At 50.5% G+C, this 24,609-nt stretch overlaps 1 protein-coding gene and 1 long non-coding RNA gene across 7 annotated transcripts; both read right to left on the bottom strand.

Annotated features, from left to right (window-relative positions):
- Positions 1–742: 742 nt before the first annotated feature.
- Positions 743–3,774, bottom strand: LOC126048516 (uncharacterized). Of its 2 annotated transcripts, none has more exons than XR_007508874.1 (3): positions 3,499–3,774; positions 2,332–2,506; positions 743–830 (listed from the first exon to the last, which is right to left on the bottom strand). It is a non-coding gene; the product is annotated as an uncharacterized LOC126048516 (long non-coding RNA). The 2 variants fall into 2 exon arrangements; XR_007508875.1 differs by lacking the exon at positions 743–830 and adding an exon at positions 1,808–1,878.
- A 1,739-nt stretch (positions 3,775–5,513) lies between these two features.
- On the bottom strand, positions 5,514–24,605 carry TSKU (tsukushi, small leucine rich proteoglycan). Of its 5 annotated transcripts, none has more exons than XM_049823672.1 (4): positions 24,374–24,605; positions 22,427–22,897; positions 21,680–21,765; positions 5,514–8,921 (listed from the first exon to the last, which is right to left on the bottom strand). In XM_049823672.1, exons 2-4 carry the CDS (start codon positions 22,451–22,453, stop codon positions 7,856–7,858), a joined length of 1,179 nt encoding a protein of 392 aa, XP_049679629.1. In that variant the 5' UTR covers positions 22,454–22,897; positions 24,374–24,605; the 3' UTR covers positions 5,514–7,855. The 5 variants fall into 5 exon arrangements, with proteins under 5 accessions (XP_049679629.1, XP_049679628.1, XP_049679627.1 ...); XM_049823671.1 differs by having other exon boundaries at positions 22,427–23,097; XM_049823670.1 differs by having other exon boundaries at positions 22,427–23,130.
- Between the last annotated feature and the right edge of the window lie 4 nt (positions 24,606–24,609).

Consider the following 24,609-nt stretch of genomic DNA (forward strand, 5'->3'; position numbering starts at 1 on the left):
AAGGGAGAAGCCTACTGGACTTGTTGAAAGGCTTGACACATGGTACAGGCAATCTTACAGCAAGCAGATAGGGACTAGATGGGGCCAATGTGGGTTCCTAAAGCAACCAAGGAAAAATACAGCTTTGTGATGAGGCTTTGGGAAAACTGAGTCAGACACAGTCCTAATTTCCTGTATTTCTGTGATAATATCCTCTTTGGATGTCTTCTCTGGTTGCAGGATCTCTGTGGAAGGATCCTTCCCAATTTAGCCATGGAGGAGCGTTGGTCTTGGGAGGTTGAGGATGCTGCCACAGGACATTTAAGAAACAGTGATAAAAATAGCATTGTGGCACAACTGCCACCATGGATTATGCAGGCATTTCCCATGGGATATCACAGGGACATGTTCTGTGCCCTCATCCTTTCCTGTTTATTCAAGGGGATTTTCACCTCTGTAGTGTCTAGGATGCAGGTCCCAGATGCCACTATGATAAACAGACAGCTGTTGGCTGGGTTTTTTTTTGAAAACAAGAAATCACTTTACAAATGAGAAAAAAAAATCTATGAATGAATACTTCTGGGGAAAATGGAGAATTTTTATGCTGGTGAATAAGATTATTGGCAAAACAGGGAAAAATCTTGCCCCTTGTGTTCCTGCAAGAGAGGCTGCAGGTAAGGACCAAAAAGGAATCTGTTTTCCTCGGCATATCTCAGAGGAAAAGCTACTCCCTCTTCAGAATTTTCTTACCTTAGACAGACACAGCAGATTAGCAGGTCTGAGAATTACCTCCAGAGATGCCCAGTTCTTCCAGCAAATAAATCTAGCCATTATTTCAGGTTTTGTAATCACTGAAGCGATAAAAGAAATGACGGCAGTGAGTACAGTTAAAGTAAAAAAAAGACTGTAGAATATTATTCTTCAGAAATATCCTAAAGGTTATGGAGCAGCACAGATTGATTTATGCTTTAGTATAAATTCTCAGATGTTTGATCAATGCAATGAGGTTTTATGAATGCTGGCTGACCTGTGATAAATATATGCACTTAGTTGATTGCAACCATGAGGTAAGACTTATTAGCATAAAAGTTTGACTTAAGTTTATACTGAAGTGCTCTCCCTCACAAAAGCTGAAGCTAAGAGCTTATAATTGGTCAGTTGAAGTCTAGGGATTTTCTGAGCTGTGATATTGTCTGCATGAGTCCTACAAAAAGGTAAGGCCAGTCATTGGCAGAAGGTGACTTAAAAGCCTGGTGTGGTTGAATTAGGGACAGTAGTAGAGCAGTGAGGACATGGAAGACTTGCCTTCCAAATTCAAGGGCATCTGAAATGAAGTAAAAATGAGATAAAAAAAAGCACTGGCTGGAAAGAGCTTCAGGCCTTATAGCTTTCATCAGAGCTATAGAAGTGTGTGGCCCATGAAGGACCCCAAATTCAGTTTTGGGGTCATGCCAGAGCTCTGCTCCATCCCTGACCTTCCTTCCCGTCATACCCAGTCCTGTCCCAGGTGGTAAGAAGAAGTTGTTGAGATAGTTCCTCTTAAAGACTTACTGAACAAGATGGGTAATGAACATATTCCAGAAATGCTTGGTAGAGCATCTACTATGGGGGCAAAGAGGATAGATACTGTGGGCTGAAAAAGCATCATTAGCAATGCAAGGATTTTAGGACCATAGGCCCAAAGATGACCCCAGTTATCAATGGAGACCTACCAATGCAGGTGTCAGCTCTGGTGATGCAGAGCTTGTCTTTCAGGACACCGTCTAATCTAATAGTCCAACGCCTCACAGTTCTACATACATTTATCTTCAAAGCAGGCCAACCAGGGCCGACTTGTAGGTTATAAGCAGGCAAGATGCTCAGAGGTACTTGGAAGCCTTCAGTCCACCTGTTTTGAACCTAAAATGGATGCAGACATTGCTTATAGAGTCCAGATTGTGAAGAGTGCTCGTTGTGCAGAGCACCACGCTCTTCTTGCTGTGCATTTCTGCTAGCGGCTGCATGGCCGCCTGATGGGTTGGTTCAGCTCACCGATCTGTCTGAAAACTGGTCACCTTTTTTCTTTTTCTGATACAGTGAAGGGCTCCACAAATGCTGGCTTTGATGTAATGGAAAGGAAGGTCAGGACAACCTCTCTCTGCTGCCCTGCAGTCACAGGGGGACTTAAACCACCCATGGAAACACACCCCAAAAAAGTTGTCATTCAGGGACCCAAGCCCATCTGGGTGAGCGACCCATAACCTGTGACCCTTCCTTGGTCCTCTGTTGGTTGAGATCCCCCCCACGTGCTACCAGGACAGCGATGTTACGTGCCTCACCAGTCCCTTGGGCATCTCTGGACCATTCCTTTACCTGCAATCCCCTCAGAAATCAAGGGACAGCTTGATCCCACCAAAACGCATCATCACACGCCGCTTAGCAGCATGCTGCCGCCAACATCATCGCTGGTGAAAAACCACCGGCTCTAATGTGCCAGGATTCTGTCAAAAGGGGCTCTGGGAGGAAGAAGCCGTGTGTTTCCTTTAACCTACAATAAAGCAAAGCAGTTCAAAGAGAAGGAAAAGGAGGTTAACAATCTCTTTGAAATGTAGGTTCAAATTCCCAGCACGGCCCCAGTCAATTAACCAGCAAGCGCCGTGACACACATCCACCGCTAACGAGGAAGAGGAGGGGAGCACGTGGCGCGGAGGTCCAGGCGGGCAGCGGCGGGGGTCAAAGGACATCACCACGCTGGTGGGAAAGTTTCCAGGGGCAAAAATTTGTGGTTTTTTCAGGCTTTTTAATCCCCCTGAGGTGAACCCAGGGTGGAGGCTGGACCACTGGAGGGGATGGAGCTGGGCAGGGTGGCAACACATCCCCCTGCCCAAACCCCCTTGGCAGCTGGCAGGGTTTTTTTTGAAGGATGCACAGCGCCTGGCACAGCGGGCTGCTGCTTTCTCCGGGGTGCTCCTCCGTGGCAGAATAAACCACTTTTATTTTCATGCCATTAATGAAAGGCAGCGCAGGGGTGGGGATGGGGCAGGAGGGGGAGGGTTTGTTCTGGCGCTGAGGGATGTGTGCACACAGGCATACAAATGCTAGAAGACAAAGGCTGTGATTAAGGGCCGGTGCTCCGACTCCCTGCTTATTACAGGAAAGGATTTATCTGATGGCCTAGTTTCAGCTCCAGTTCTCCACCTTTTAATCAGGTTCCCAGGTCTGCTTGTCCACTCAAAAAGGGAAGGAAGGGGATGTCTCGGGGACGATGGGGCAAGAATAATGCTACGGCGCTGCCTCGAGAAACATGAACGGGGCAGAGGGTTTCGCTGCCCCAAAGCCTTCCCAGGAGGCAGATCCTGGGGTAGCCAGAAGGATTATGCCCAGCCATGCAGCATTATTTTCTGGCATGGCAAGCGTACATCCGTGCTTTCCAGCCTGACCAAGTCAGGGTGTGCGGAATAAATGTGCTGGAAATAAAAACCTCCTGCAAAATGGAAAATGTACAGAGGAGCAGCTATTTTTAAAAGGGACAGCACTTACTGCTGCTATGAAGTCGGGCTCATAATCAGTCAGCGAGGGACTTCTGTAGGCTGACAGCTGACAGTCAGGAGAAACAGCTCCAGCAGACTGGTGAGAAGAAAATGGGAGCTTTTGGGTACCAAGAGGTTCATGTTTACAAATAAAGAGAAGAAGAAGGTTGCCCAATGCTACCCTGGTCACAAGGTGGATGGGGCAAAGCAACCCTCAATGTCTTTCCCAACGTGCTGGGAAGGGGGGTGAGATGATGATAGCCCTCCAGGAGACAGAGTGCTGCAAGCAAACGCCAGCTCGGCCACTACTTTCCCCTCCCTAACCCAGCCTATCCTTATTGCCCAGCCTCCACTGAGGTTTTCCTGCTTCTAAAAATGGCCAGCCTCTAATTAAAACGCCCATTTGCCTTGCCAGAGCAAAACGTATCCGGCCGCAGAGCTGAGCTGGTCCTGGAGACAGCCAGAGCTTGCAGCTAACCAGCCTGGCCAGCCTTCTTGGCATGGGTGGCTGGGGTGACACCGGGGTTTATAGTCCATCACGCCGTGTTATCAAGCTGACAGCAGCTTCAGAAAGCTGGCATGAGGGCCTCCTCCAACTTTTCCAAGCCTGAAGCCACCGCGTGCCTTTTCCTCCTCCATGGGGACATTAGTGCTGTGTTTCTGGTGTCCACGTTCTGTGGTGGAGAGGGACGTCATGGGTGGGCAATGTGGGGGCTCATGCGGCTGACAGAGCTTTGCATGCTTCTTCCCATCCAGGGGGCTTCGGAAAGACTATTTAAATAATAAAAATCACTAGCAAAATAAGATGTTAAGGCAAAGGAGTACTGGGAGGGTCAAAGTCCAGCACAGCGCTGGAGCATCATGTAAATGGGGCATTTACAAGAAATGGGAGAATCCAGCTTTAGACCCATCGCTCCTGGGACGGAGTCCTTCCCCAGGACAGCAGGACACTTTCCACCACTCCAACTGAGCCTGCATCCCAGGGCAGGAGGGATCCCATCCAGGAACGTGGTAGTGAAGGCTAATGGTCACAGCCTAACGGTGGACACCAGAGGAGCAGTCATCTCTGAGGCTTTTTCCCCTACAGCCCATAATACTGCTGGGAGCAAGATCTGGCCTCTCCTGATGATGTCAACCCCCAGGTTATAGTCTGACTGTACCTTGCATGCCATCCTGGAGAGCAGGGCAGTTTTGGAAGGCAAACAGAGAACCAATAGTCTTTTCCAGGCAGCCGGCAGCTCTTCCTGCCTGGATGGAAGATGAATTTGTTCCTTCAGGCTCGGGAGGACCGGGAACACTGCCCAGAGGCGGTTTCCTCGCCGGGGCTCTGCTTGCGTTGCTTTTATACACAGCACCGAGAAGTGCTTAAAATTAAATTTTTCTATTTAAGAGCAGGCAAAGCCCTCCAGAGAGGTTTCTGTTTATTCTTCAGTTGCAATGGCTCTGCATGCTCTTAGCCCTCCATGCAGCAGCCCCCCGCTCCTCGGAGAGCAGTGCTGAGACTGGACCACGTGTATCTCACCGCCAAAAGCTCTGCGGTCTGGCAGCGTGTGGTTTGCCATGCCGTGGCATCGCTCCTGCACCCATTCGCTTCCCCCCACCCCCAAGGTCTTGTGAAACAGCTCGTGGGGTCTCCCCACATCACCCACTCCGCAAATCCAGCCTTTCAACCCTAGCAGACCGTGTCCCAAACTGGCAAAATCCATGAAGAGATCCCCACCATCTCTGACAAGCTTTGGAGCAGATCCTGGAGCAGGAAATTTGCTCCAGATACTCTTGTGCTGCTTCACTGCCACGTGTCCGTAATTTCCTCTGAGTCAGCCAGTGCAGCTCTCAAGCCTTTCTGCCAGCGAGGAGCCCAGCGAGCCAAACGCAGCGGGACAAATCCTGCCCCCAGTTTGGAGATGCAACACCCACGAGGCTGGTGGGGCTGAGGAGAGCAAGGAGAGAAGCCGCGTTGCACTTCGGACCCGGCGACATCTGTCACCCTCCCAGCACTAAGGCAATAAATCCGGGGGATCTCGGTTTATTCTCCTCCAAATCACTTTATTATATCGTGAGTAATCACAAAGCCTTACAATGCTGCAGATGTTCTTTAAAAAACCAAACTAACACAGCGACGGTATTTGCCAGCTTTTGCTAAGACTTGTTTAGCTAGCAGCTAGTGTGAGATTACACAAGGAAATCTTGCAGTCTTCAATTGGATTGTCACATTGGGTTTTAAACTTACCACAGTGGTGCAAAGACAGTCACTTTGACAGTACGTGATCCCCGAAACATTTCATCTACGTACAGACTTATAAAATTAAACAACTTTTTAAAAAATTACATTTTCTGCCAGCAGAAAAGAATTCTCTTAAAAAGGCAAGATCTACTAAAAAACACCTCCTCCTTCCCAAACTGCCCCCATCTTGCACTGCAGTTGGTTACTGTTCCCCTCCAAATCCCTGCCTGTAGGCAGTCCCATTGCCTTTTTAAGAAAATCAATGTTTCCTGTGACTATGAAGGCTGGTCGAGCATTGCAAAGGCTCAGTAGAGAGGGAAAACCCCCAGCACTGAAAGGGTTAAAATCCCACCCTAAGGTCCACGATTGAAAAGGAGATGGATGAAAATGTGAGAGAAGGATTTCAGTATCCAAAGCGAGGTGTTGACTCTGCCTTTTATGGGCTCAGTAGATTTCAACCATCCCTGGAGACAGCTGCTTTGGGCAACAGGGTTTCCATTCGCAAAGACCTTTGGGGGTGCGAGGATGAAGCCAGAGCTCCTCCCAACGCTCCCAAGGAGGGTTGTGGGATGGATTTATATCTGTATCACCTCTGCATCACCCTAAACCAGCTTCAAACTTTGAAGGTTGCCCTGATGCAACCTTAAAACCTTGGTTTAGAGACCAAGCTGCAGAAAAACCCGAGCAGGACCCCCGTCCCCAACATCCCTTCGCATCCCCAGGACGGACCGTGCTAGATGTGGACCAGACACCTCCATTGCAGGAGCTCCTATAAGCAAGTTGAAGGCTTCCCACATGGCATTGAGTCATGCTGTGCTGCCTTCCCCCACTTTCTCCTAGCCTGGAGAAGAAGGACGAGAGGGGGTTCCCTTTACTTTGCCAGCATTTCAGCAATGGAGTAAAAAAGAAGTAAATCTCTGAGGCTTTTTATCAGATTTCAGTTGGCAGCCAAGGAGATGTGTGAGAGAAAGAAAAGCCACAAGTCTGCAAAAAACCCCCCAAGATTTTTCCCCGATAGGCAAAGCGCTCCAGGGTCCCAGGCGTCAGTGTTAATTCTTCCGCTGGCATGTTCTGGAGAGTTTTTCGGTGCTGGAAATTGCCTCACACGAGCCCAGCTGAGTCGCAGATGTTGTGCTCAGATGGCGGACGTCAGCGTGGAAGCAGCTTACTCTCACGTCCTCTGGGTCTGCATCTTGGTTTGATAAGGTCATCAAAACGAGAATCCCTGTCAAGGTTTTCTTCCAAGCTTCCCCAGAAAGGGAGGAGGGATTTTTTTTTTTTTTTTTTTTTTTTAATTTTTTTTTAAGCTAGGCTACATGATCTCTTCAGTTAATTTGCTTCATCGGAGGCTGGTTCCTGGGTGAGATGCGGCTGTTGGCAGACCCCTCTGCTTCCCTTGCTCTGCTGCACATCATCTCTGAGCACTGGCTCTCTAAGGTTAGAAAGACAGGAGGTTGCCAAGGTTGGACCTGAAGTAATTTGACATGAAAAGGATCGAGATGGGAAAACAGGGAGAAAATTGTGGGAAAAGTTCTCGACTTACTCAATGTTCATTGCACACCTATGCAAATAACATGTAAAAAGCAGCACATTAGGAGCACCCTGTATTCAGGTTTGTCTGGAAATGTTTCTTCAAGACTGAAAGTGCATGACAGGGAACAGGGTGCTGCTAATGAAGGCAAGATCCAGAAGGCACTTCTTGGGGAGTAATAATTAAAAAAAGGATGATGCATGGGTTTGTAAGCAAGCAGCTACGGAGTTGGTACGTTTTGGTGTGTGCTCTGGAGAGACGTAGCTTTGCTCCTACGAATGTGTCTGGGGCACAAAGGTTTGCTCCAGACCGGCTGTTCTGCCCCGGGACCTGCAGAGCAGCTTGGTCCCCGTTGTCCAGAATCACTGCTCTTGAGCTAACGGGCTGCGTACAGGACCTCAACGCTCTGGGCGAAATCTGGAGCCTGCGGATGATGTGGACCGGGATTTGAGAGTTTATAAAATCCACAAACAATCAAGTATTGGCATATACAAATATATAAATTATTGACAGTTTTTACAAAAGGCACACTGCAAGCCATCTCAGTCCGACACCTGTACAAATCCCACAGCCCCCCACCCTCCCTTCCGCACCCCTTCTCCCCAGTTTTCATCACGAAACGTAAGGGGCTGCTGCTACGGACCCGTGGCTGTCGTGGCAACTGAGGACCTCTTTTTTGGTCAGCCCAATTTGCCGGTGGTACTGTCCTTCTTTGATGGTCTTAAGACACTGTATGTTCTTCCTCAAGGTGATGCTTTTGATGGAAGGTAGGTATTTCAGCACAGTCTTTGGCAAGGATGACACGCCTGTCCCGGAGAGGTTGAGCTCTTGTAGGGAGTTCAGACCAAAGATAACTTCAGCAGTCAGTGACTTCAGGTCAGGATTGCTGGATAAATCCAAAACTTGGAGGGCTGGTAGTTCCTTGAAGCTGTAAGGAGAAAACCCTCCAAAGCCACGCAGGCCACTGAGGGATAAATGAATCAAATCTTTCAGCCCCGTGAAGTCTCCTTTCTCAATCTTGACTAGAGGGTTCCCATCAAGATTTAAGTATCGGAGAGGAATGCCTTGAAGGTTTGGCACAGACATTAGCCTGTTTTCAGAAAGATTTAAGTTCTGGATGTTGGGGATGCTCTTTTCACGGTGCCTCGTAACTGTGCTGAGCATATTATTGGACAGATCCACATTCAGGGGTTTTCCTTGACCTTTTGAAGCAAAAACGTCCATTGCTATATCCAAAAGCTTGTTATTGCTCAAATCTATGTCGCCCAGAGGAGAACTGGAGAAACAGTCCTCTGGAAGGACTTCCAGAGAGTTATGACTCAGATCCAAGGACTCCAGGTACCGAAGCCTGGAGAAGGTTGTGGAGGAAATCTTGGCAATTTTATTGTAGCTCAGGTCGAGGCTCACCAAGGTGGTGTATCCAGGGCCAGTAAGCATCGATTCATTGATTGTTTCCAGTTTGTTTGATGATAGATCCAAGTAGGAGGTATCCAGAGGGATTGGGACAGGAACAATGTGTGAGCCTATTCCACTGCAGTCCACCTTGGTCAGGCTAAAGCTGTCAAAGAGACCAAAGCTTTCCACTTCGCAGTGGCAGCCGGGGAAGCAGGTTTTGGTGGTACCGAAGCAAGGAAGGAGAAGCAGCAAATTGAACCAGGCTAGGAACTGCATTGTTGACCTAGAAAACAAGACAATATGAAAATAGATTTAATTGCTGCAGAAATTACTGAAGATCTGTAACAGTTTGAGGCATGCAGTCTTCTCTACTCCCTTTCCAAAGGAATAGATTAAGTACACCCTTAAATAGCATGGATGTCCCAAACACTTTGTCTCTCACGTTATGAACCCCACTGGGAAATTAATGGAGAAAAAAAAATTGGGTTAACCGTCTTTGCAGATATAACCAAGTTAAGACACAACTGTAAATTAGCTGTAAGAACAGTAGGCTGCCTTAAAGCAAAACCTGTGCAACATACACCCTTTTGACTGGACCATGCATGAGGCTAAATGACAGCTCAAACACTGAGTCATTTTACAGCCTGGCAAACTTCAGGACGCAGAGGTCTTCACGTCAGGGCATCCATGTGAGATTTGGGAGCTCCGGTTCAAGACCCTGCATTGACAGGTTGGAGAAATCATTTAGGCTGTGCGCTCGGTGGGAGCCTTAGGTGTCCAAAACCCTTATCAGGGAAAGAAAAACCAAAGCTTTGTTCAAATTTCCTGTAGATGACATCATCAGAACATCCTTCAGGATGAACAGCTTGAAAGGCCAGTTGCCTACCGCCCAAGCGGACAGCATGTCTCCCTTGCTTAGACATTAGATGCAAATTTAGACGTGTTTAGATAGGTAGGATCGTTGCTTTATAGCAGGTGTCTAAAACCAACGCTCCTCGGGCTGGTGGCAGGTAGGACAGACAACAGCCTCTTGGCTCCTTGTCTGTTGGAGCAGAAGAACCAAGGACTGCTTAGTCTAACCCAGACTCTGCTGTGGTCGGCCCAGCCTCCTGCACAGCCATCAGCTGAAGAGAGCCAATTTATTTCACACGGAGCCTCTGGGGAGTCTTTGCTAATTACATTAAGTATTCTCTCTGATTAACGATGCCAGCAAGCAAGGAGCTCTCTCCACCCCTCTGGTTTTGACCCTTCTCCAGCTGAGACGTTTCTGTCCCTCCATCGTTGCAGCCAAGGGAGGAAGAGAGCTGATCTGCACCTCACCGGTTTGTTGGACCTCTTTAGATCACATCCTAACAGCTCCTCCGCACAACTCTGGGCAACAGCAGCTGCGTGCTTTCAAGAGCCAGCCAAAAAACATTTAGCTCTGCATCTCCAGAGCGGGTAAACTGGAGCATGCCAGCATCCTGCAGGTCAGCAGAGACAGCAAGGGCTGTCCTCGTTGGTTCCCACTGCAGTCATGGGTGATGGCTCCTTGTGCCTTACAAACAAAGTCTCTGGGAGGCCAGCAACAAAAACCAGGCAAGCAGATCCATCAGCACCGCTCTTTGGCTGCGCTGCTGGTGATAAACAGAGGCTCGCATGCCAAGCACTCATTTAGCCAAAAAAAAAAAAAAAAAAATCCCCTTTAAACATGTGTTCCCATCCCCACCTCAGCCCCCTTGGTCTCTATTCTCACCTTTCCCACCGCTGTTTAAAAGCACTTTATTGACTTCCTTGCAGTATCATCTTTCCCACACACTCTTTGATCTGGCTGAGGCGCCTTCCCCACAGCTCTTACACCTTCCCAGGACCATTTCCTAGAAGTTCATGCTTCCTTTCATCTTTCCTCACCCACCCCTTGGCAGCAGTTTCTCTCCCTTTCCAGCATGGTCTTCCTGACCCTGCGCTTTTTCCCAGGACACCGATCGGGGACTACTTGCCAATGTGCAAAAGAAGTGCAAAGAGGAAAAAGCGTTGCAAAAATATTGTCCTGATCACTGATACGACTTGTCTGGCGGTAACTCCCAGACCTCCTTCAAACAGAGAGCAGAGATTGGGACTCTGGCCAAAGTGCCTGCAACCAAAGCATTGCTAAAGGCCAACACGCAATCCTCTGGGGTCCATTATTCTATAGAAACAACAGAAAATCAGTAAGATGAGCCCTAGTCCCAGCCCATCTCAACTGTTCCTTGAGAAAACACGTATGTGTGCAGAGGGGATGCAGGGGGTAGAGCTCCTTTCTGCAGACATGTTTCCAGATATCCCTTTCCTAATGACATCAAGGCTGATCCCCTCTGGTTCTGTGCAGGCAGACCATAGCGTGCTCCCTTCTGCAGTCCCTCCTAAACTACATACTACTTTTCTTTTCATGAAGCTGCATTTGGAACGCACTGAAGTGTTTTATTACCAGGGGAAATTACAGCAGTGGGGAGCTCTTTGGAAACTAAAAAAGCAAAAACTTAAATGTTAAATGTTTTGCATACAGGGAAGTACCCGCATTAGTGTGTCAACTCAGTCTACTGGTATTTCTTCTTCCAAATCCCACCCAGTGGCTATTCCCATTTGATGTCTCAACAGGGGAAGCATCTCCTAACTTCTGTGAAAGCCCAGCTCAGTTCCTTATGGCATCCTGTTGGCTCTGGTGGGAGCTGGATCAGACTCCGGCAGGTCCCAAGACACATCAGTGTGAGACTTGGTTTTCTGAGCATCGCTAAGACCTTCATGGGCTCCTGCTGGGCCACCTGAAGAAAAGCAAGAGGGCAATCTCCAAAGTCCTAGTTTAAATGGGAACAGACTTTTTAACAGGCCCTGTAGCAACAGAACAAGGGGTAACGGTTTTAAACTAAAAGAGATTCAGACTAGATATAAGGAAGAAATTTTTTATGATGAAGGTGGTGAAACCCTGTCCCAGGTTGCCCAGAGAGGTGGTCGATGCCCCATCCCTGGAACATTGAAGGTCAGGTTGGACGGGGCTCTGAGCAACCTGATCTGGTTGAAGATGTCCCTGCCCATGGCAGGGGGGTTGGACTAGATGAACTTTAAAGGTCCCTCCCAACCCAAACCGTTCTATGATTCTGTGATTATATGAACTGAGAGGAGAATCAAAGCCAGTGCTGGGCTTCGATATGCGGCTGCTCAGCCCCCTTTTGACATGGGAATTCCCTTCCCAATCAGCCTCAAAAATGATCACCAGAAGTGGGCAGATACAGTGACTCCCGCTGCAACATCCACGGCTCCAGCCAGCAGCAAGAACAAACCATTACACAGCTGAAATGCAGTACGCAAAGCTCAGCTTCGATATTTGCACAGCATCTATTGGATCTTCCCTCCTCATAGCACTACCCCAAGTTCTCCCTTACTGGCTCTGCAATTGCTTTGCAGATGAGATGCAATCCATTACTACCAGTTAAAAACTTCTTTACGGAGCAGCATGAAGCATTCATAGGCTAACAAGCCCCTTGGCCAATAGGTCTGATAAAATATAGGAGAAATAAAGGTACCGGTCATCTTCGACTGCAAGAGACTCCTGCATTGCCAGATAATCAACAAAGAGCTTAGTCAGGTACAGGCATGCTTTATCATCACATGGAGCAATCGATAGCGCTCTTTGAAATGGGGAAAGAAACATGCCGCAGGCATTTACAGTTCATCTGTGTACAGCGTGCTTTTGAAACCGCATCAAATTGCCTTTGGATTGCTGCCTACGAGCTGCTCTGTTGATAAAGGCAGGAAGCCAAGGTATCCCCTCGTAAAAGGAAGATGAGTTATCCTCCTGCGGCACTGGGGAGATTCACCTGGAGGAAACACCATGGACCAGAAACCACTGGCACCATCACCTGGGACGGCAAGGGGAAAGCCATTGGGAGAAAGCAGCCCACCCTTGGGCTGGTTCATGACCATGACCTCTTCATTTCTACGGCTGTTGTGCTGTGGCAAGGTCCCAGGGATAAATTTTGGCCATCTGACAGCTCTGGGGGGCTTGTTATACCCACTGATTTCAACAGGAGCTGCTGGGGGTGCAGCAGCATCCCCCACATTTCAGGTGCCTGGGGTGGCTGCAGGGCTCTGGTCTTTACCTCTTGCTTGTCCTTTCTGCACAGAAAATATCCTGAGACAACCCCAAGGAGATTCAGCGGTGGACGATGGAGCCAAGGTTGGACCAAGCTCCTAGCAGGGTGCTAGCCTTCTTCCCAAATCCCGCATCTCTCCTTGAGCCTGCAGATGCCCTGATGCCTCCTCCCTGCTCTGCTCATACCCTGCACTGTCATGTGGCAGGACCCGGGCAGAAACCTCATGCTGAGATTTCCCTGCCAAGAAAACCATTAAAATCTGATTTTAAAACCAGACTGTAGAGGAAACCCAGGTTTCAGCTGAGGGTCAGGGGGTGGGAGAGACAAAAGCCTTGTTAAGGTGTTGTTGCAAATTCACGCTTCTCAGGGCACTTGATTTCCTCCTTCTCCTCTTCCTTAAAGACTTTTCTCACTGGTCTTCCCCAATCCACAGCTGAGACTTTTCCACCTCGTTCCCACCCAAGGGAGATGTGCTAACACATCCTGCCCTGGATGGAAACCCATTGCTCGGGGACTGGTTCTCACCTTGGGAATGCGGAGATGAAGAGGATGCTACCTAGGCTACCTCCATTTGCCCTGGCAACCACCAAACCAAAAATCAAGGACTAATTAAAAAATAATAAGAGGGGGAGGTATTTGGAAGCTTGCTGTTTGTTTTGTACCCAGGATGAATCAGTTCAGCTCACAAAAAAACCCCTGATCTTCCTTTTTCCCCTCTGGTGGGTCAGTTTTCCAGCAAATTGGGCTGCCCAGCCGCAGGGTTACCAGCTCTGACACAGGAATGGGGAAAACAGGACCTGTCTTTTCATCACCAGCCCACCGTTAGAGCAGATGAACCCCTGTGTATCTAAGGCTTGGTGGACTGATCCTGGTATTTTCCATGTTTCTTGCCAACATGCTACTGGATTAATTCTGGATTAACAACAAATATAGCAACAATTAAAGGAAAGAGGCAAAAAGGAAGGGCTAGAGTCCACCTATCCAAAGAGAGCTGCTGTTCTAGCGAAGGAAGGAGGAGTTGATTAGCAACAATATTTCATCAGGAAGAAAATTTGAGGATTGTCTTCTGTCTCTTGCATCAGCCAAGTGAAAAAAGGCAAAGTCTTTATAGAAAGGCCCACGAGGCCCACTTGGCTGCATTCGCTAATTGGGGGCAGGGAAAAGGGAACGTTATTGGAAAGCAAAACAAGCTGCATAGGTTATGATAGAGGCCATAAATCCTCCAGACTAGAAAAAAAAAAAAAAAAAAGGAAGAGATAGTTGTCTCTTTCTCTCTCTAAATACTTGGGAGGCTCTGCGAGGCAGCTGGGATGGCAGCTCCAGAGCACCAGGATGCTCCCCAGTTGCTTCTCCAACAACAAAATTGCTTCAGAGACCTTTCCCCCCCTCTCCTCACATGAATTATTCTGTAAAATAGGAATAATTACTGAATACAGTGCAGCACTAGCAACAGCTACCCTTTTCCAGTATGGACTGTCCCGGGCTCGGTCCAAATGACGCAATCGCGGCCTCGTCTCCAGATCCCATGTGCCAACGTGAGCAGACAGCAAAGCTGGTTCAAACCAGCCTACAGCCAGAGACTATTAATCCCTTAACTCGCAGGCACACACCCTTCACATGATAAAGAAACTGCTGCTGACAAGGTTACTCTTTTTTTTCTTTTTTTTTTTTTTGTGTGTGTGTGTCTGAATCCATGGAAAGTAAAGGTCATCCAGGCTTTTGCTCTGCCTGCTTCAGACTGGCTTTCCCCTGCAGAAGAGGTTCCCAGATGCATGCATCAAAGAGCTGTGTTTACCCCCTCTATAAACCTTATTAAACCAATTAGTGCTTCCTCACAAAGGAGTTTTGGTGTAAATGGGAACAGGGCTTTCTGACCCATTTGTTATTTTTTGTTGTTTACTGGTTTGGAGAATGGTTTGCAAATACTGGTCCCGGTTTTACACTCAGTGTTTCTTACTTCTTGGATTTAGGGAGAGGACAGCTAATGAGAATGCAAGAAGTATCTGCTATTTAGGTTTGATCCTGCATTTGCCTAGATGGGTTTGGGGGAGTTCAGTGGAGTTACTCTAGGTGTCAGTGACAGCAAGATGAGAATTAGTGCCTTGGCTCTTCTAAATTCAACTTGATTTCACGGAGCCCTCCATCAGGAGCCATTGCACAAGTCGCTTTGGGGTGATAAGTTATCACCCTTCACTTCACACTGATGGTTTTATCAGTGGGAAGCGCAAAGCTGGTTAGACAGCAGAGGCATCCCCATCAAGATATAAAGAAGGAGATGTGCAACCCAGTCTTCTCCTTCTCCTCACCCTATTTCCCCCACCAGTGCATGCAAGTATTGGGACGAGGGGAAACTCAGCCACTGGGGTGGTGGCTTTAGCCCTTATGGCTCAGTGTAAAGAGACATCAAGGGCATGAACAGGAGCTGAAATCATCCTGCAGGTGCCTGAACACTTTTCGCTCCATCTTCCCACTCACTGGAGAAAATCAGAATTAAATTCAGGGAATGAGGGGGGGGGGGGGGGGGAAGAAAAAAAAAAGATTTCTCTATGAATTGGTTTCTGCTTTAATGATTTCTAATAATGGATGTAAAAGCACCTCCTCTTCATTCAGTCAAGAGCCCCATCACCAAAGGAGGAGTTGTTAGCAAGTAATTAACCCAGTGGTATCAGGAATCTACATTACCAGGCTATGGAAGAATAAAATACAATAGGCACCAAACCGGGGATGGAAACAAAAAGTTGTCTCTTCTCCCTCAACGCAGACCTTAAGGCAGACCAGGATGGGCGGCGTGATGGGGATGGGTGAGCTCAGGACGGGATTTATCCTCTCTGACCTGTGGGTCCCCAGGGATCACAGGAGGTAGCCAGGACAAGCAGATCTTGAGCCAGTGGTTTATTTGCTCTGTGGGTGCTTTGTCCCCGTTCAAGTGATTTCAAGAGGGGACAAAACTGCCATAAACAGAGATGAGATGCTGCTCCCAGATCTGAACAAGAACCCCATTGCTCTGCATCAAGTCTGCCTTTGCAAGACTTGAACGTCACCAAAAAACATGGAATTTGTGTTGTAGACAGCCAGAAGGGGCGAGGAAGGAAAAAACAAGACACCATTCCTCCTCATTTTCCCCAGATGTCAGTTATCTCCATTCGCTTTTCTCAGCTCCAGACATAGAGAAACTGCTGAGCCAAAACCGCAATGATTAACCAGCATCCCACCCATGCTCTCCATCCTTCAGGGAGATTTTCGTAGACATTACAGGGGATAGGATAGATAAGATTAGCAAGAGCAAAGCCAAATTGTTCAGCATCAGAAACATTTCACAACGCCAAAGCTGGAACGAAGCAGCCACTCGACCCACCGTGCGGGCTGCAGAGAAGACATATGGGATTGATCTAGAGGGAACCCGGCACCTCCAAACCCTAGAGCTTCTCACTATGGGTTTGTTCTCAAACATGTGACATCCCTTGCTCAGCTGAAACAGCCTCTGCTCTACTTTTTTATTAAAGTAAAATAAAAATAAATTATCCTTTCTTTATAAAAGAAATTGAGAGACCTATTAAAATAATCTTTGCTCCAACTGTTAATATCACAACTCCCATCTGCTTTGCAAGAGGCCATGGGTAATTTATCATCCTAGTGTTTAAACAGCTAATAGTTTATTCCACTTGTGCAATCTCTTCCCCAGCATCCCTCATCCCGCCCAAGGAAGAAATCAAGATGCCGTGCGGTGTATTTTGGGCTCTGACAAAAGGAAACCTGTGCGAGCAGGTCTGCCAGCCCATACAGCGAGTTCCAGATGCTTTACATCCATGGCTGAAATATGGACAACTTCTGCCACCTCGAGAGCTGCGTGCATCGAAAAGCCACACCTTGGAAGCAAACTGCAGCCCAGCTCCCGGGAATTTCGCCTCGACTGGGAAAAGGTCCGTTCTACCTCCAGCATGAGCATATCAGGAATTAAATCACCGCAGCACCAGGGTTTTGCACAAAACATCCCCCTTTCTCGCTCAGCCTAGGAAGCTCTCAGGTTAATAGCAGTTTTATCCAGAGTGGGGAAATAGTCTCCCATGGCTTTGGAAAGCAATTTTGCTCGCCAGCCTCACGCTGAGCTGTGCTTGTGCCTGGAGGAGGCGTTCCCGAAAGGAAACTGAAGTTTGCCAAGCCTCCGGAGCAGCTGCGGGCAGGGGAAGGCAGGCGTCCGAGTGGCGTGGCACCTCCCGGCAGCACCGAGACGTATTCATCACCGTGAGCAGATGGGACGCGAGCATCCCGGCCCCACCATTGCCTCCAGGCTCTGCCAGCTGCAGGACCGTTCAAACTGGGAGCATCGGCAGCCGCACGCTGGCTCCCAGCAGCCCGGGATGCACGGGATCGAACAAGTTGCCCGCAAGGGATGCAGGAGCTCAGGGCTTTCTCCTGCCCCAGCATCACCCCGAGGGTGACCACCCCAAATCCTTTTAGCCCTAATAACCCCTGCTTCCCATCCTCCCCCCTCTGCTTTTTAACCGTGAGCATTTCCAGGAACAGGAGGTCTCGCTATCCCGGCACTCGCTGCGCATAACAGAGACCTCATCTCAGCCAGGAACACAAATATTTTCTTAACCGCCTCGAACTCAGCCCGAACAGGATCTTCATCATAAACCCAGCGACACATCCCAGAACGGGAGGTCTCTGTTGCAGAGGAGTTATTTTGACACAAACGGGAGGACAGACCAGCCCTGGTATATAAAATGTAACTTTATAGCAAAAGGAGAGGTTTGCACCAAGCTTTACGCCAGCCCTAATGCATACACAAGCCCCCCCAACTCCGATGCCCAAGGGCTCGTTGTGATGCACGGAGGGAGGCTGCGAATACCCAGGCTTTACCCAAATCACAGCAGTAACCTTGGGAAGATTAAACCCTCCTTCTTCAGGGCTTCATCCCCCTTTGCAAGAGATCAATTTAAAAATGATAGATCACAGCTTCATCTGCAACGTCAGGGTTGCACATGCTTCCCCCTCCTCTCTGACCTCTCCTGGTGTCAGACTAAGAAAGCCAACAAGCTGACGTGAATTTTTAAAGCATAAAACAACTGAGGCAGGACCTTATTTCTTCGCTTGGTCAATTAGTGAAAGCTAAAATGATCGTAGCGTGCTCCTCCTATAGCCTCAGCCTTTGACGATGCTCTCCCACACCTGACCCCCAGCCCCAGCCGGTTCCTGCGCCGGCTCCTGCTACGACGATACTTTTTCGTAGCACTCTGGCTCCCAGAGACGTGATATAATTCAAGAGGAATGCACTCCGGGACGAACACCATACACCAGGCCAGTGAGAAACATTAAGAAGTGCAGCACAGGGAGAGAAAACCTCCTACCCACGATGGACCCTTTTTGGTTTTAACTGTTAGTAGAGCTGCTCGGCTGTATCATTGTGCCTGGCTGGGAAATGCCACGTGCCGTGCTTGTCCCTGGGATGGCACGTGCCACATCCCACCCCGGGAGAGTAGAGATTGCGAGGACCCACCAGCGGCTCTCTGGTCCATGAGGGAAAAGCACAATGTCTGTGGATGTACCCCACATCCCCACTGTAGTTTGCTTTCAATCACCCCGGTGGGTTGGCCTGAGCTGCGGAAGGACCATGTTGCATGGATGGAGATGGATGGGTTCCCCTGGAAAGGATGAGCTGGGCAGGGGGAAGGAAGGAAGAGAGAGGAGGGATGATTCCAGGCAAAGACGATACATCCCAGGGTGATGCTTCTCCCTTCCAGGTGAGACACGGCCCACCAGGAGCGAATAGCTCATAGCAGCCCCATCATCCTGGGTCTCTAAGGGCTTTCCAGCTCTTTCTCCTTGAAACAGAGGTGGCTGCAAATCAAGTTTCCAAAATGCTGCCGCTGACGGCATGCCTTGATCATGGTGCTCTGCCCTGCTCCAGCAAGCAGGGGAGGCTGACACCGGCCAAAATCATGCAAAAAGCAAAGGGAAAAGAAATCTGTCCCGGTGGGACTCCAGCTGGGCAATGCCTCTGGCCCTGGCAGAAGGATTTTAAGAGGACCCCATGCTGCTTTAGCTCTCTGAAAGGCAGCAGCTCCCAACCTTCCTTCTCCTAAGAGCCCTGCGGGGCTGCTGGCTTCAATAAGGGAGGGCAAAGAGAGGAGGCAACATTAGGCTGGGTGTCCCTCAGCACTGTCCCAGCCGGCCCAGGGCTTCTTTGTGGGCTTTTTATTTATTTTTGTGGTTGGGATTTTTTTTTTTTTCATGCACAATAATCTCCAGGCCTCTTTGCCTCCTGTGGCTCTCAGCGTGCAGCTGCAGACCCTCCACCAAGGAGATAATAAATACAATCCTGGCCATTATTGTTGCAAACAGCACAGCTGGAGGCTCCCGTCTCATTCCCCTCATGGCCTTTCTTCTCTCCCCCCCCCCCAATAATTCTTGCAATGTGACTCTGCAAACAATGAACGCCAGCGAAACCGCTCGGTAGAGCGGGGCTTCAGGAGCTGCCCCCACCCCAGTGAAGCGCGCAAGGCATTCGCTACGCCCAGCGGGTCTCCTACAAGATTTGGGAAGGGAGGATTTGGGGAGGGGAAGGGGGTCTGGGTAAAGCTGACAAAGGGTTTAGCAGCAGGGCTTTGTCCCCACGGCAGTTCCCAGTCCAGATGATGATCTATTGCCCCAGTGATACGGTGTGGTGGTTATCTCCTCAGGTCCTTGACTCCCCTCCCTGGCCCAGGATCCTCCAGTCCCTCTTGCCTGGCGCAGGATTTTGGAGAGAAAGGTCATCTAAAGTGGTTTGGGAGAGCCACATCCTCAGCAGGACCCATTTCTCACCGCTGATGTTACCACGAGTCCCCATTCACGTGCCTCAGTTTCCCTCCTGACACCTTAAGGATGACTAACCCCAGGACCGAGAGGTATTCATTCCTGTGCGGGGTTGGGGTGATGGTTGAACCATCCCCAAGTTCAAATCCCACCAGTTTAACTGGGAGTGGAGTACAAGGCAAGACGCCCCAGTCTCACCCCGCGCAGAAGCCCCTGCCACAACTGGTCCAGCCCAATGGCACCACTGTCCTCGTGTACCATGTCCAGCTCCTGCCTTGCCGGGACACGCTGGGGACACCAGCCTTGCTTTGCCTTCTGCAAAATGGGCAGCCAGGCTGGGGGGGACAGGGAAAGGGACTTTTGGGGAGGTGGTCATGGTGGAGAAGTTATCTATGTACCTCTCAAATCAGCATTCGTGGACTCTGAAGCATGGCTGCGGTCTCGGTGGCTGCCAACAGCAGGTCTGCCTCTCCAGGGACCTCTGCCCACCCGTGCTGCTCAGCTCCATCCTGTGCCCATCCCCGTCCCCTTGGTTCTGGCGCAGCTCTGTGGCACTTCTGCCGTGCCATGGAGATGCCGCAAGTCACCCAGGATGCACAAAACCATCTTCTTTTTCCGTTTAACCCTTTATTAAGCCACCTCCTAACCCAATTTGGCCTGATTTTCTGACCAGCAGAGTAAAAATTCCCAAATCACGGCATCCTCATACGTGCCCGTCATATGGGCTACATGGTGCTGGCCCCTTGCACCCTCTTCCTTCCCCCAAAGCCAGAGGAGGTCACCATGCACCATGTTGCAAACACAGGAGATTGGGGACATCACCACGGGACTTTTGGGGACAGTCCAGAAGAGCAATGCTCCCCCCCAACCGTGGGACTGACCAGGTTATGAGTTATCCCATGATCCTGTAATCCTTTGAGTTGGAGATCTCCTGCAAGAGGTTGCAACGCTCCGCTCCTGGGTAGATACGGGGGCTGCACCCCGGGTGGGAACTGAGTTTTGCACCGGGATTAAAGGGCTTTGGAGGAAGGGTTTGTGAAACTTGGCCTCGCCGTGCCCCCTGCTGCAGAGATCTCATTCTCAAGGATGGGAGGAAAATGGGTGGTTTTGGGGTCAGGGATTTGTCCTGCCCCACTTGGCGAGCTCTGCGCACATTTGTCACTTCAGACGTGACGGGGGTGAGGAATCACATCTGGTTTGACCCATCTGCCACAGGAGGGCTTTGCCTTGAAGTTTCAGCTTTTCCTGACAAGGGTGATCTTATTCAAAGTAAAAAAAAAAAAAAAAAAGGTCCTTGCTTCTCTCCTCACCCCTGGGTTTGAGCTGCCATGCATGAATCAGAGGAAGGGAGAGGAGTCGGCATCGCAGATACACGGACAGCAAAAAAGAACTAGGAGCGGGGAAAGGGGAAGGAAAAGAAAACCCACAGATGCCAGCACTCAGATATCACGCACAGCACATGGCCCCGCGCTCAGCTACGGCAAAGATAAAGTGCTTTTTTTCCAGTTTGCCACTGCTCCAACAGGCAGATTTCCAGCCTGGTTAATACAACTCAGGAATGTCCCGTGCTAAGGCAGCCAGGTTGGTTTAATCTCTTGCAGCGTCTGCAAGCAGGGGGGGAGGCCGGGGCAATTCTCAGAGCACGTATTTCCTTCCCCCCTGCTGCACATCATGAATACTCCAAGAATGAATGATGGAAACTCCCAGGAAATGAAAAAAAAAAAATAAAAAATTGCAATACAAATTAAAATCTCAAGGCTTCCGTGTAGTGAATGGCTGAGCCGTTCATACATTCCCCTCGATAGGTCCAGGTGCCAAGTTTTAAGACAAGAAACGGCTTGCTCGAGCCAGCCTTTATCTTTTCCCGGCCCTCAATATCTCGGCGTTCGGAAGTTTCTTTTGATAGCCTGCCAGGAGGCCAGCGCTGAGGCTACCGCGCACGGCCCGGGGGTGCCGGGGGTCAGGAGGGCTGCCGGACAAGGATGCCTTGTCTTATCCCACCCTCCAGCCTCTGCTTCTCCCCACTAACCAGCTGACAAGCGAGGAGGAGGAGGGCAAAGAGACTGAAAGAGGAGGAAAAAAAGCGGTTAGGGATGGAGGGAAAACTCTAAATCTCCGGAAGACGGTGGCTCACCTTTTTTTCCTGCTCTGTCTCGCGCCGGGGTGGCACACGCTGCTGTTTGCTGCAGGGTTGGGGGAGCACAGGATGTTTTTTCCTATCTATAAAAAAAAAACCCAAACAAATAAAAAACTTTTGCTTTTTTTTTTTTTTTTTAGAGCTCTCTTCTCCCAATTTCCTCCCACCCATTCAATGCTGTTTTATTCTTTGCATTCAATTTTAAAGAATAAGGGTGCGGGAGACCCTCACCCCAAGCCTGCAGCCTTCCTTGCCCGTCTACCTCACCATCAGAAATTAATGTCCCCTGGGACGTCCCTCACATCCTCGTTCCCTCCGGGCATTTCATAATTGCTCCCCACTGCCTCTACCAGCAGCTGCTCAAATTCATTCACAAACCAACAGCATCTCCCCGCAGCGCTCCCACTCCAGGATGCCGCAAGGGAAAAACCCGTCCGGGTGCTGCCACCCAACCTCCTGCCCACCCCGATCCCGAGCATCGCTCACCCCACGCACCCACCGCCTCCGGAGAGGGACCCCCGCGTCGGAGACGGGCGACGGCTGAGCACGGGTCAGGGCCTGGCCGGATCATTTATAACCCACATACGTGGAAACATCTCCCGTGTGCCCTCTCCGGGACAGGGACTGGCTCCCGTGGGTCGTGAAGGGACGGGAGCTGTGCCCCACGCCAGGACGACGGCAGACGCTAACCCACTTTGCCTTTGCACGGCCAAGTTTCTCCTGCAAATTCTCCCAGGGACCTACCAGGCTCCCTCCGAGTCCTTCCAGCATCTAACACATCCAGCGCTCTCCTTATTCCCGGAGAGATCGGCAAGGCGTTGGTCTAACCCTGCCTTTCCACAGTGCCTCTTCTCCCGGTATTCGCTCCGCTCTCCTACCGCTGCAATAAAGCTCCGGGTGCTGCCAAGCGAGCTTTGGAGCGGCGATCAATGCGATATTTCAGCGCGACGCCAGCGATCAGCACCGGCTGCTCTCTGCAGAGCAATGGCACAGTGTCCACCCAGACAAGTTTCCTACTGTAACTTCAGTGAATGCGGTTATTCAGCCTAACGGCAGCTGATTTATCATGGCAGACACCCGGGGAAATTTTTCGACTCGAGAGACTGGAGGCTTCTCGCCCGGCTGCCGCGGTGAACGCCGTGAAGCTCGGCGTGGCTCGCCGTGCTCTCCTTCCACTCGTGCTCGAACGCCTTCGCTGCCACCGAATTACGTTAGCTAACCGCGATGGAGAGCGTCGGTTAACGGAGGCGATGCCACTTCCCCACGGCACAAGCCACCGGCTCCGTCCTCCTCCCAGCCTTCCCAAATCCCAAGCAGAGGAGTAAAGTTGACGGACCCTTTTGTTTCCAGAGAGCTGGCACGTGTTGTGGTTTACTGGGCTAATAAATCTGCCCGTGGTCTGCGCCTTTTAATGACTGCAGCATTAATAACAAGTTTCCATGGAGCTGCTTAAAAGTTTACAGGGTGTGTGCGTTATCAGGGGAACCCCTGCTTTCTGACCTCCTGCTTCAAAAGTCACAACCAGCAGCTTTTTTTTTTTTTTTCTTGCAATAAGAGAACAAATAAATCCTGATCTGCTTCCTCTCCCTTCTCACCCCCACCCCCCCTCCCCAACCAAACACACCTTCCCCTCCAGCTTAATCCACTTACAGGCATGGGAAATTCCCAGGCAGGGAGCTTTGCCTTGCCATTATCTCCACAACCCGGGGGAGAAGACCCCCCTTTTCACCTCCCACCCTCTTCACCCCATCCAGGCGACCCCCTCTAAGCTATAACCACCCCCCCCCCCCCATTTTCTCCTTTCTCCCCTTACCTTAGGCGAGCTGCAAAACCCCCTGCGAGCCTCCTCCCAGCACCAGAACCCGACCAAAAAGAAAAAAAAAAAAAGCCTCTCTCTTCTCCCAACCAGCCGTGCTGGGAAGGGAGGGCCGGGAAAAAAGGCAGGGAGGGGTTTGGGGGGGGTTTGGGGGGGGGGTGGGAGACAGGGAGCCCAGTGTGAAATCAAAGCCCCGCAGCCGGGCACGGGAGGCGGTGCGGAGCCTCCAGCTGCTGCTCGGATTACTTTGCAGCCGTGGCAATCCCAAACCCTCTGCAAACCACCATTGCACCGGGGGAAGGAAAAAAGGGGAAAAGATCCCGGCTGGAGACGTTTCATATCCCCCCCCCCCCCCCATCATTCAGGCTGCAGCCCCCCCCGGGGACGAGGTGAGCCGGGTTGGGGGGCTCGTACGCAGCCGCTGCACCCCTAAAATTCCCCCTTTGGGAAAACCAGAGGTGAGGAAAAAGTAGTTTATCTCCACCCGAGACCTCTGTCCGTCACACCCACCCCCCCCCACTTTGCCCCTCACCCGTGGTGTTTTGCAGCCCATGCCCCCCGCCGGCCGCTGAGCCCCCACGCGAGGCAAACTCATCACACCAAAAAAAAAAAAAAAAAGTTTCCCCACTCGGAGGTTGAGGGGGGTGTGGGGTGTGGGGGGGGTTGTCTCCCCAGCAGACACCCCCAGGGCTGGCCCTGAGCATCCCCAGCTCCCAGGGCAGGCAGGGAGGGCTCAGCAACACCACCCCCCCCCCAAAAAAAAAAAAAAAAAAAATATAAATTTGGGGGTGCGTGGGGGGGTTTTGCAACACCCCACGGCTTTCACACCCTGCCTGTGTGTCTGGGGGGGGGGGGGGACACAGGGAAGGACTCACCGGGACCGGGGTCGGTTCCCACCGCCGGGCCGGTTCTCACGGCGGGGAGCGGACTCCGCCGGGCAGCCGGTAGCAGCAAAGCTTGGGGCCGGGTGTCCCCTTCTTCCCTCCTCCTCCTTCTTCTTTTTCTCCTTCCTCCTCCTCTTTCTCGTCCAAGGCGTGCAGCTGGCCGGGCAAACGGGCTGCCCCCTTCCCCGCAGGAGGAGGGAGGAGGGAGCTCAACAGATGGCTGCACA

This window comes from Accipiter gentilis, chromosome 19 (genome assembly GCF_929443795.1).
Source record: "Accipiter gentilis chromosome 19, bAccGen1.1, whole genome shotgun sequence".
Taxonomy (NCBI): domain Eukaryota; kingdom Metazoa; phylum Chordata; class Aves; order Accipitriformes; family Accipitridae; genus Astur; species Astur gentilis.

What these genes read in the sequence shown, in the direction of transcription:
- TSKU (XM_049823672.1), bottom strand. Translation starts at nt 22,453, where the DNA reads ATGCTGGAAGGACTCGGAGGGAGCCTG. An exon ending in AAGGACTCGGAGGGAGCCTG is followed by an intron (nt 21,766 to 22,426) that starts GTAGGTCCCTGG and finishes TTTTTTTTATAG; the next exon opens with ATAGGAAAAAACATCCTGTG. An exon ending in AGACAGAGCAGGAAAAAAAG is followed by an intron (nt 8,922 to 21,679) that starts GTGAGCCACCGT and finishes CTTGTTTTCTAG; the next exon opens with GTCAACAATGCAGTTCCTAG.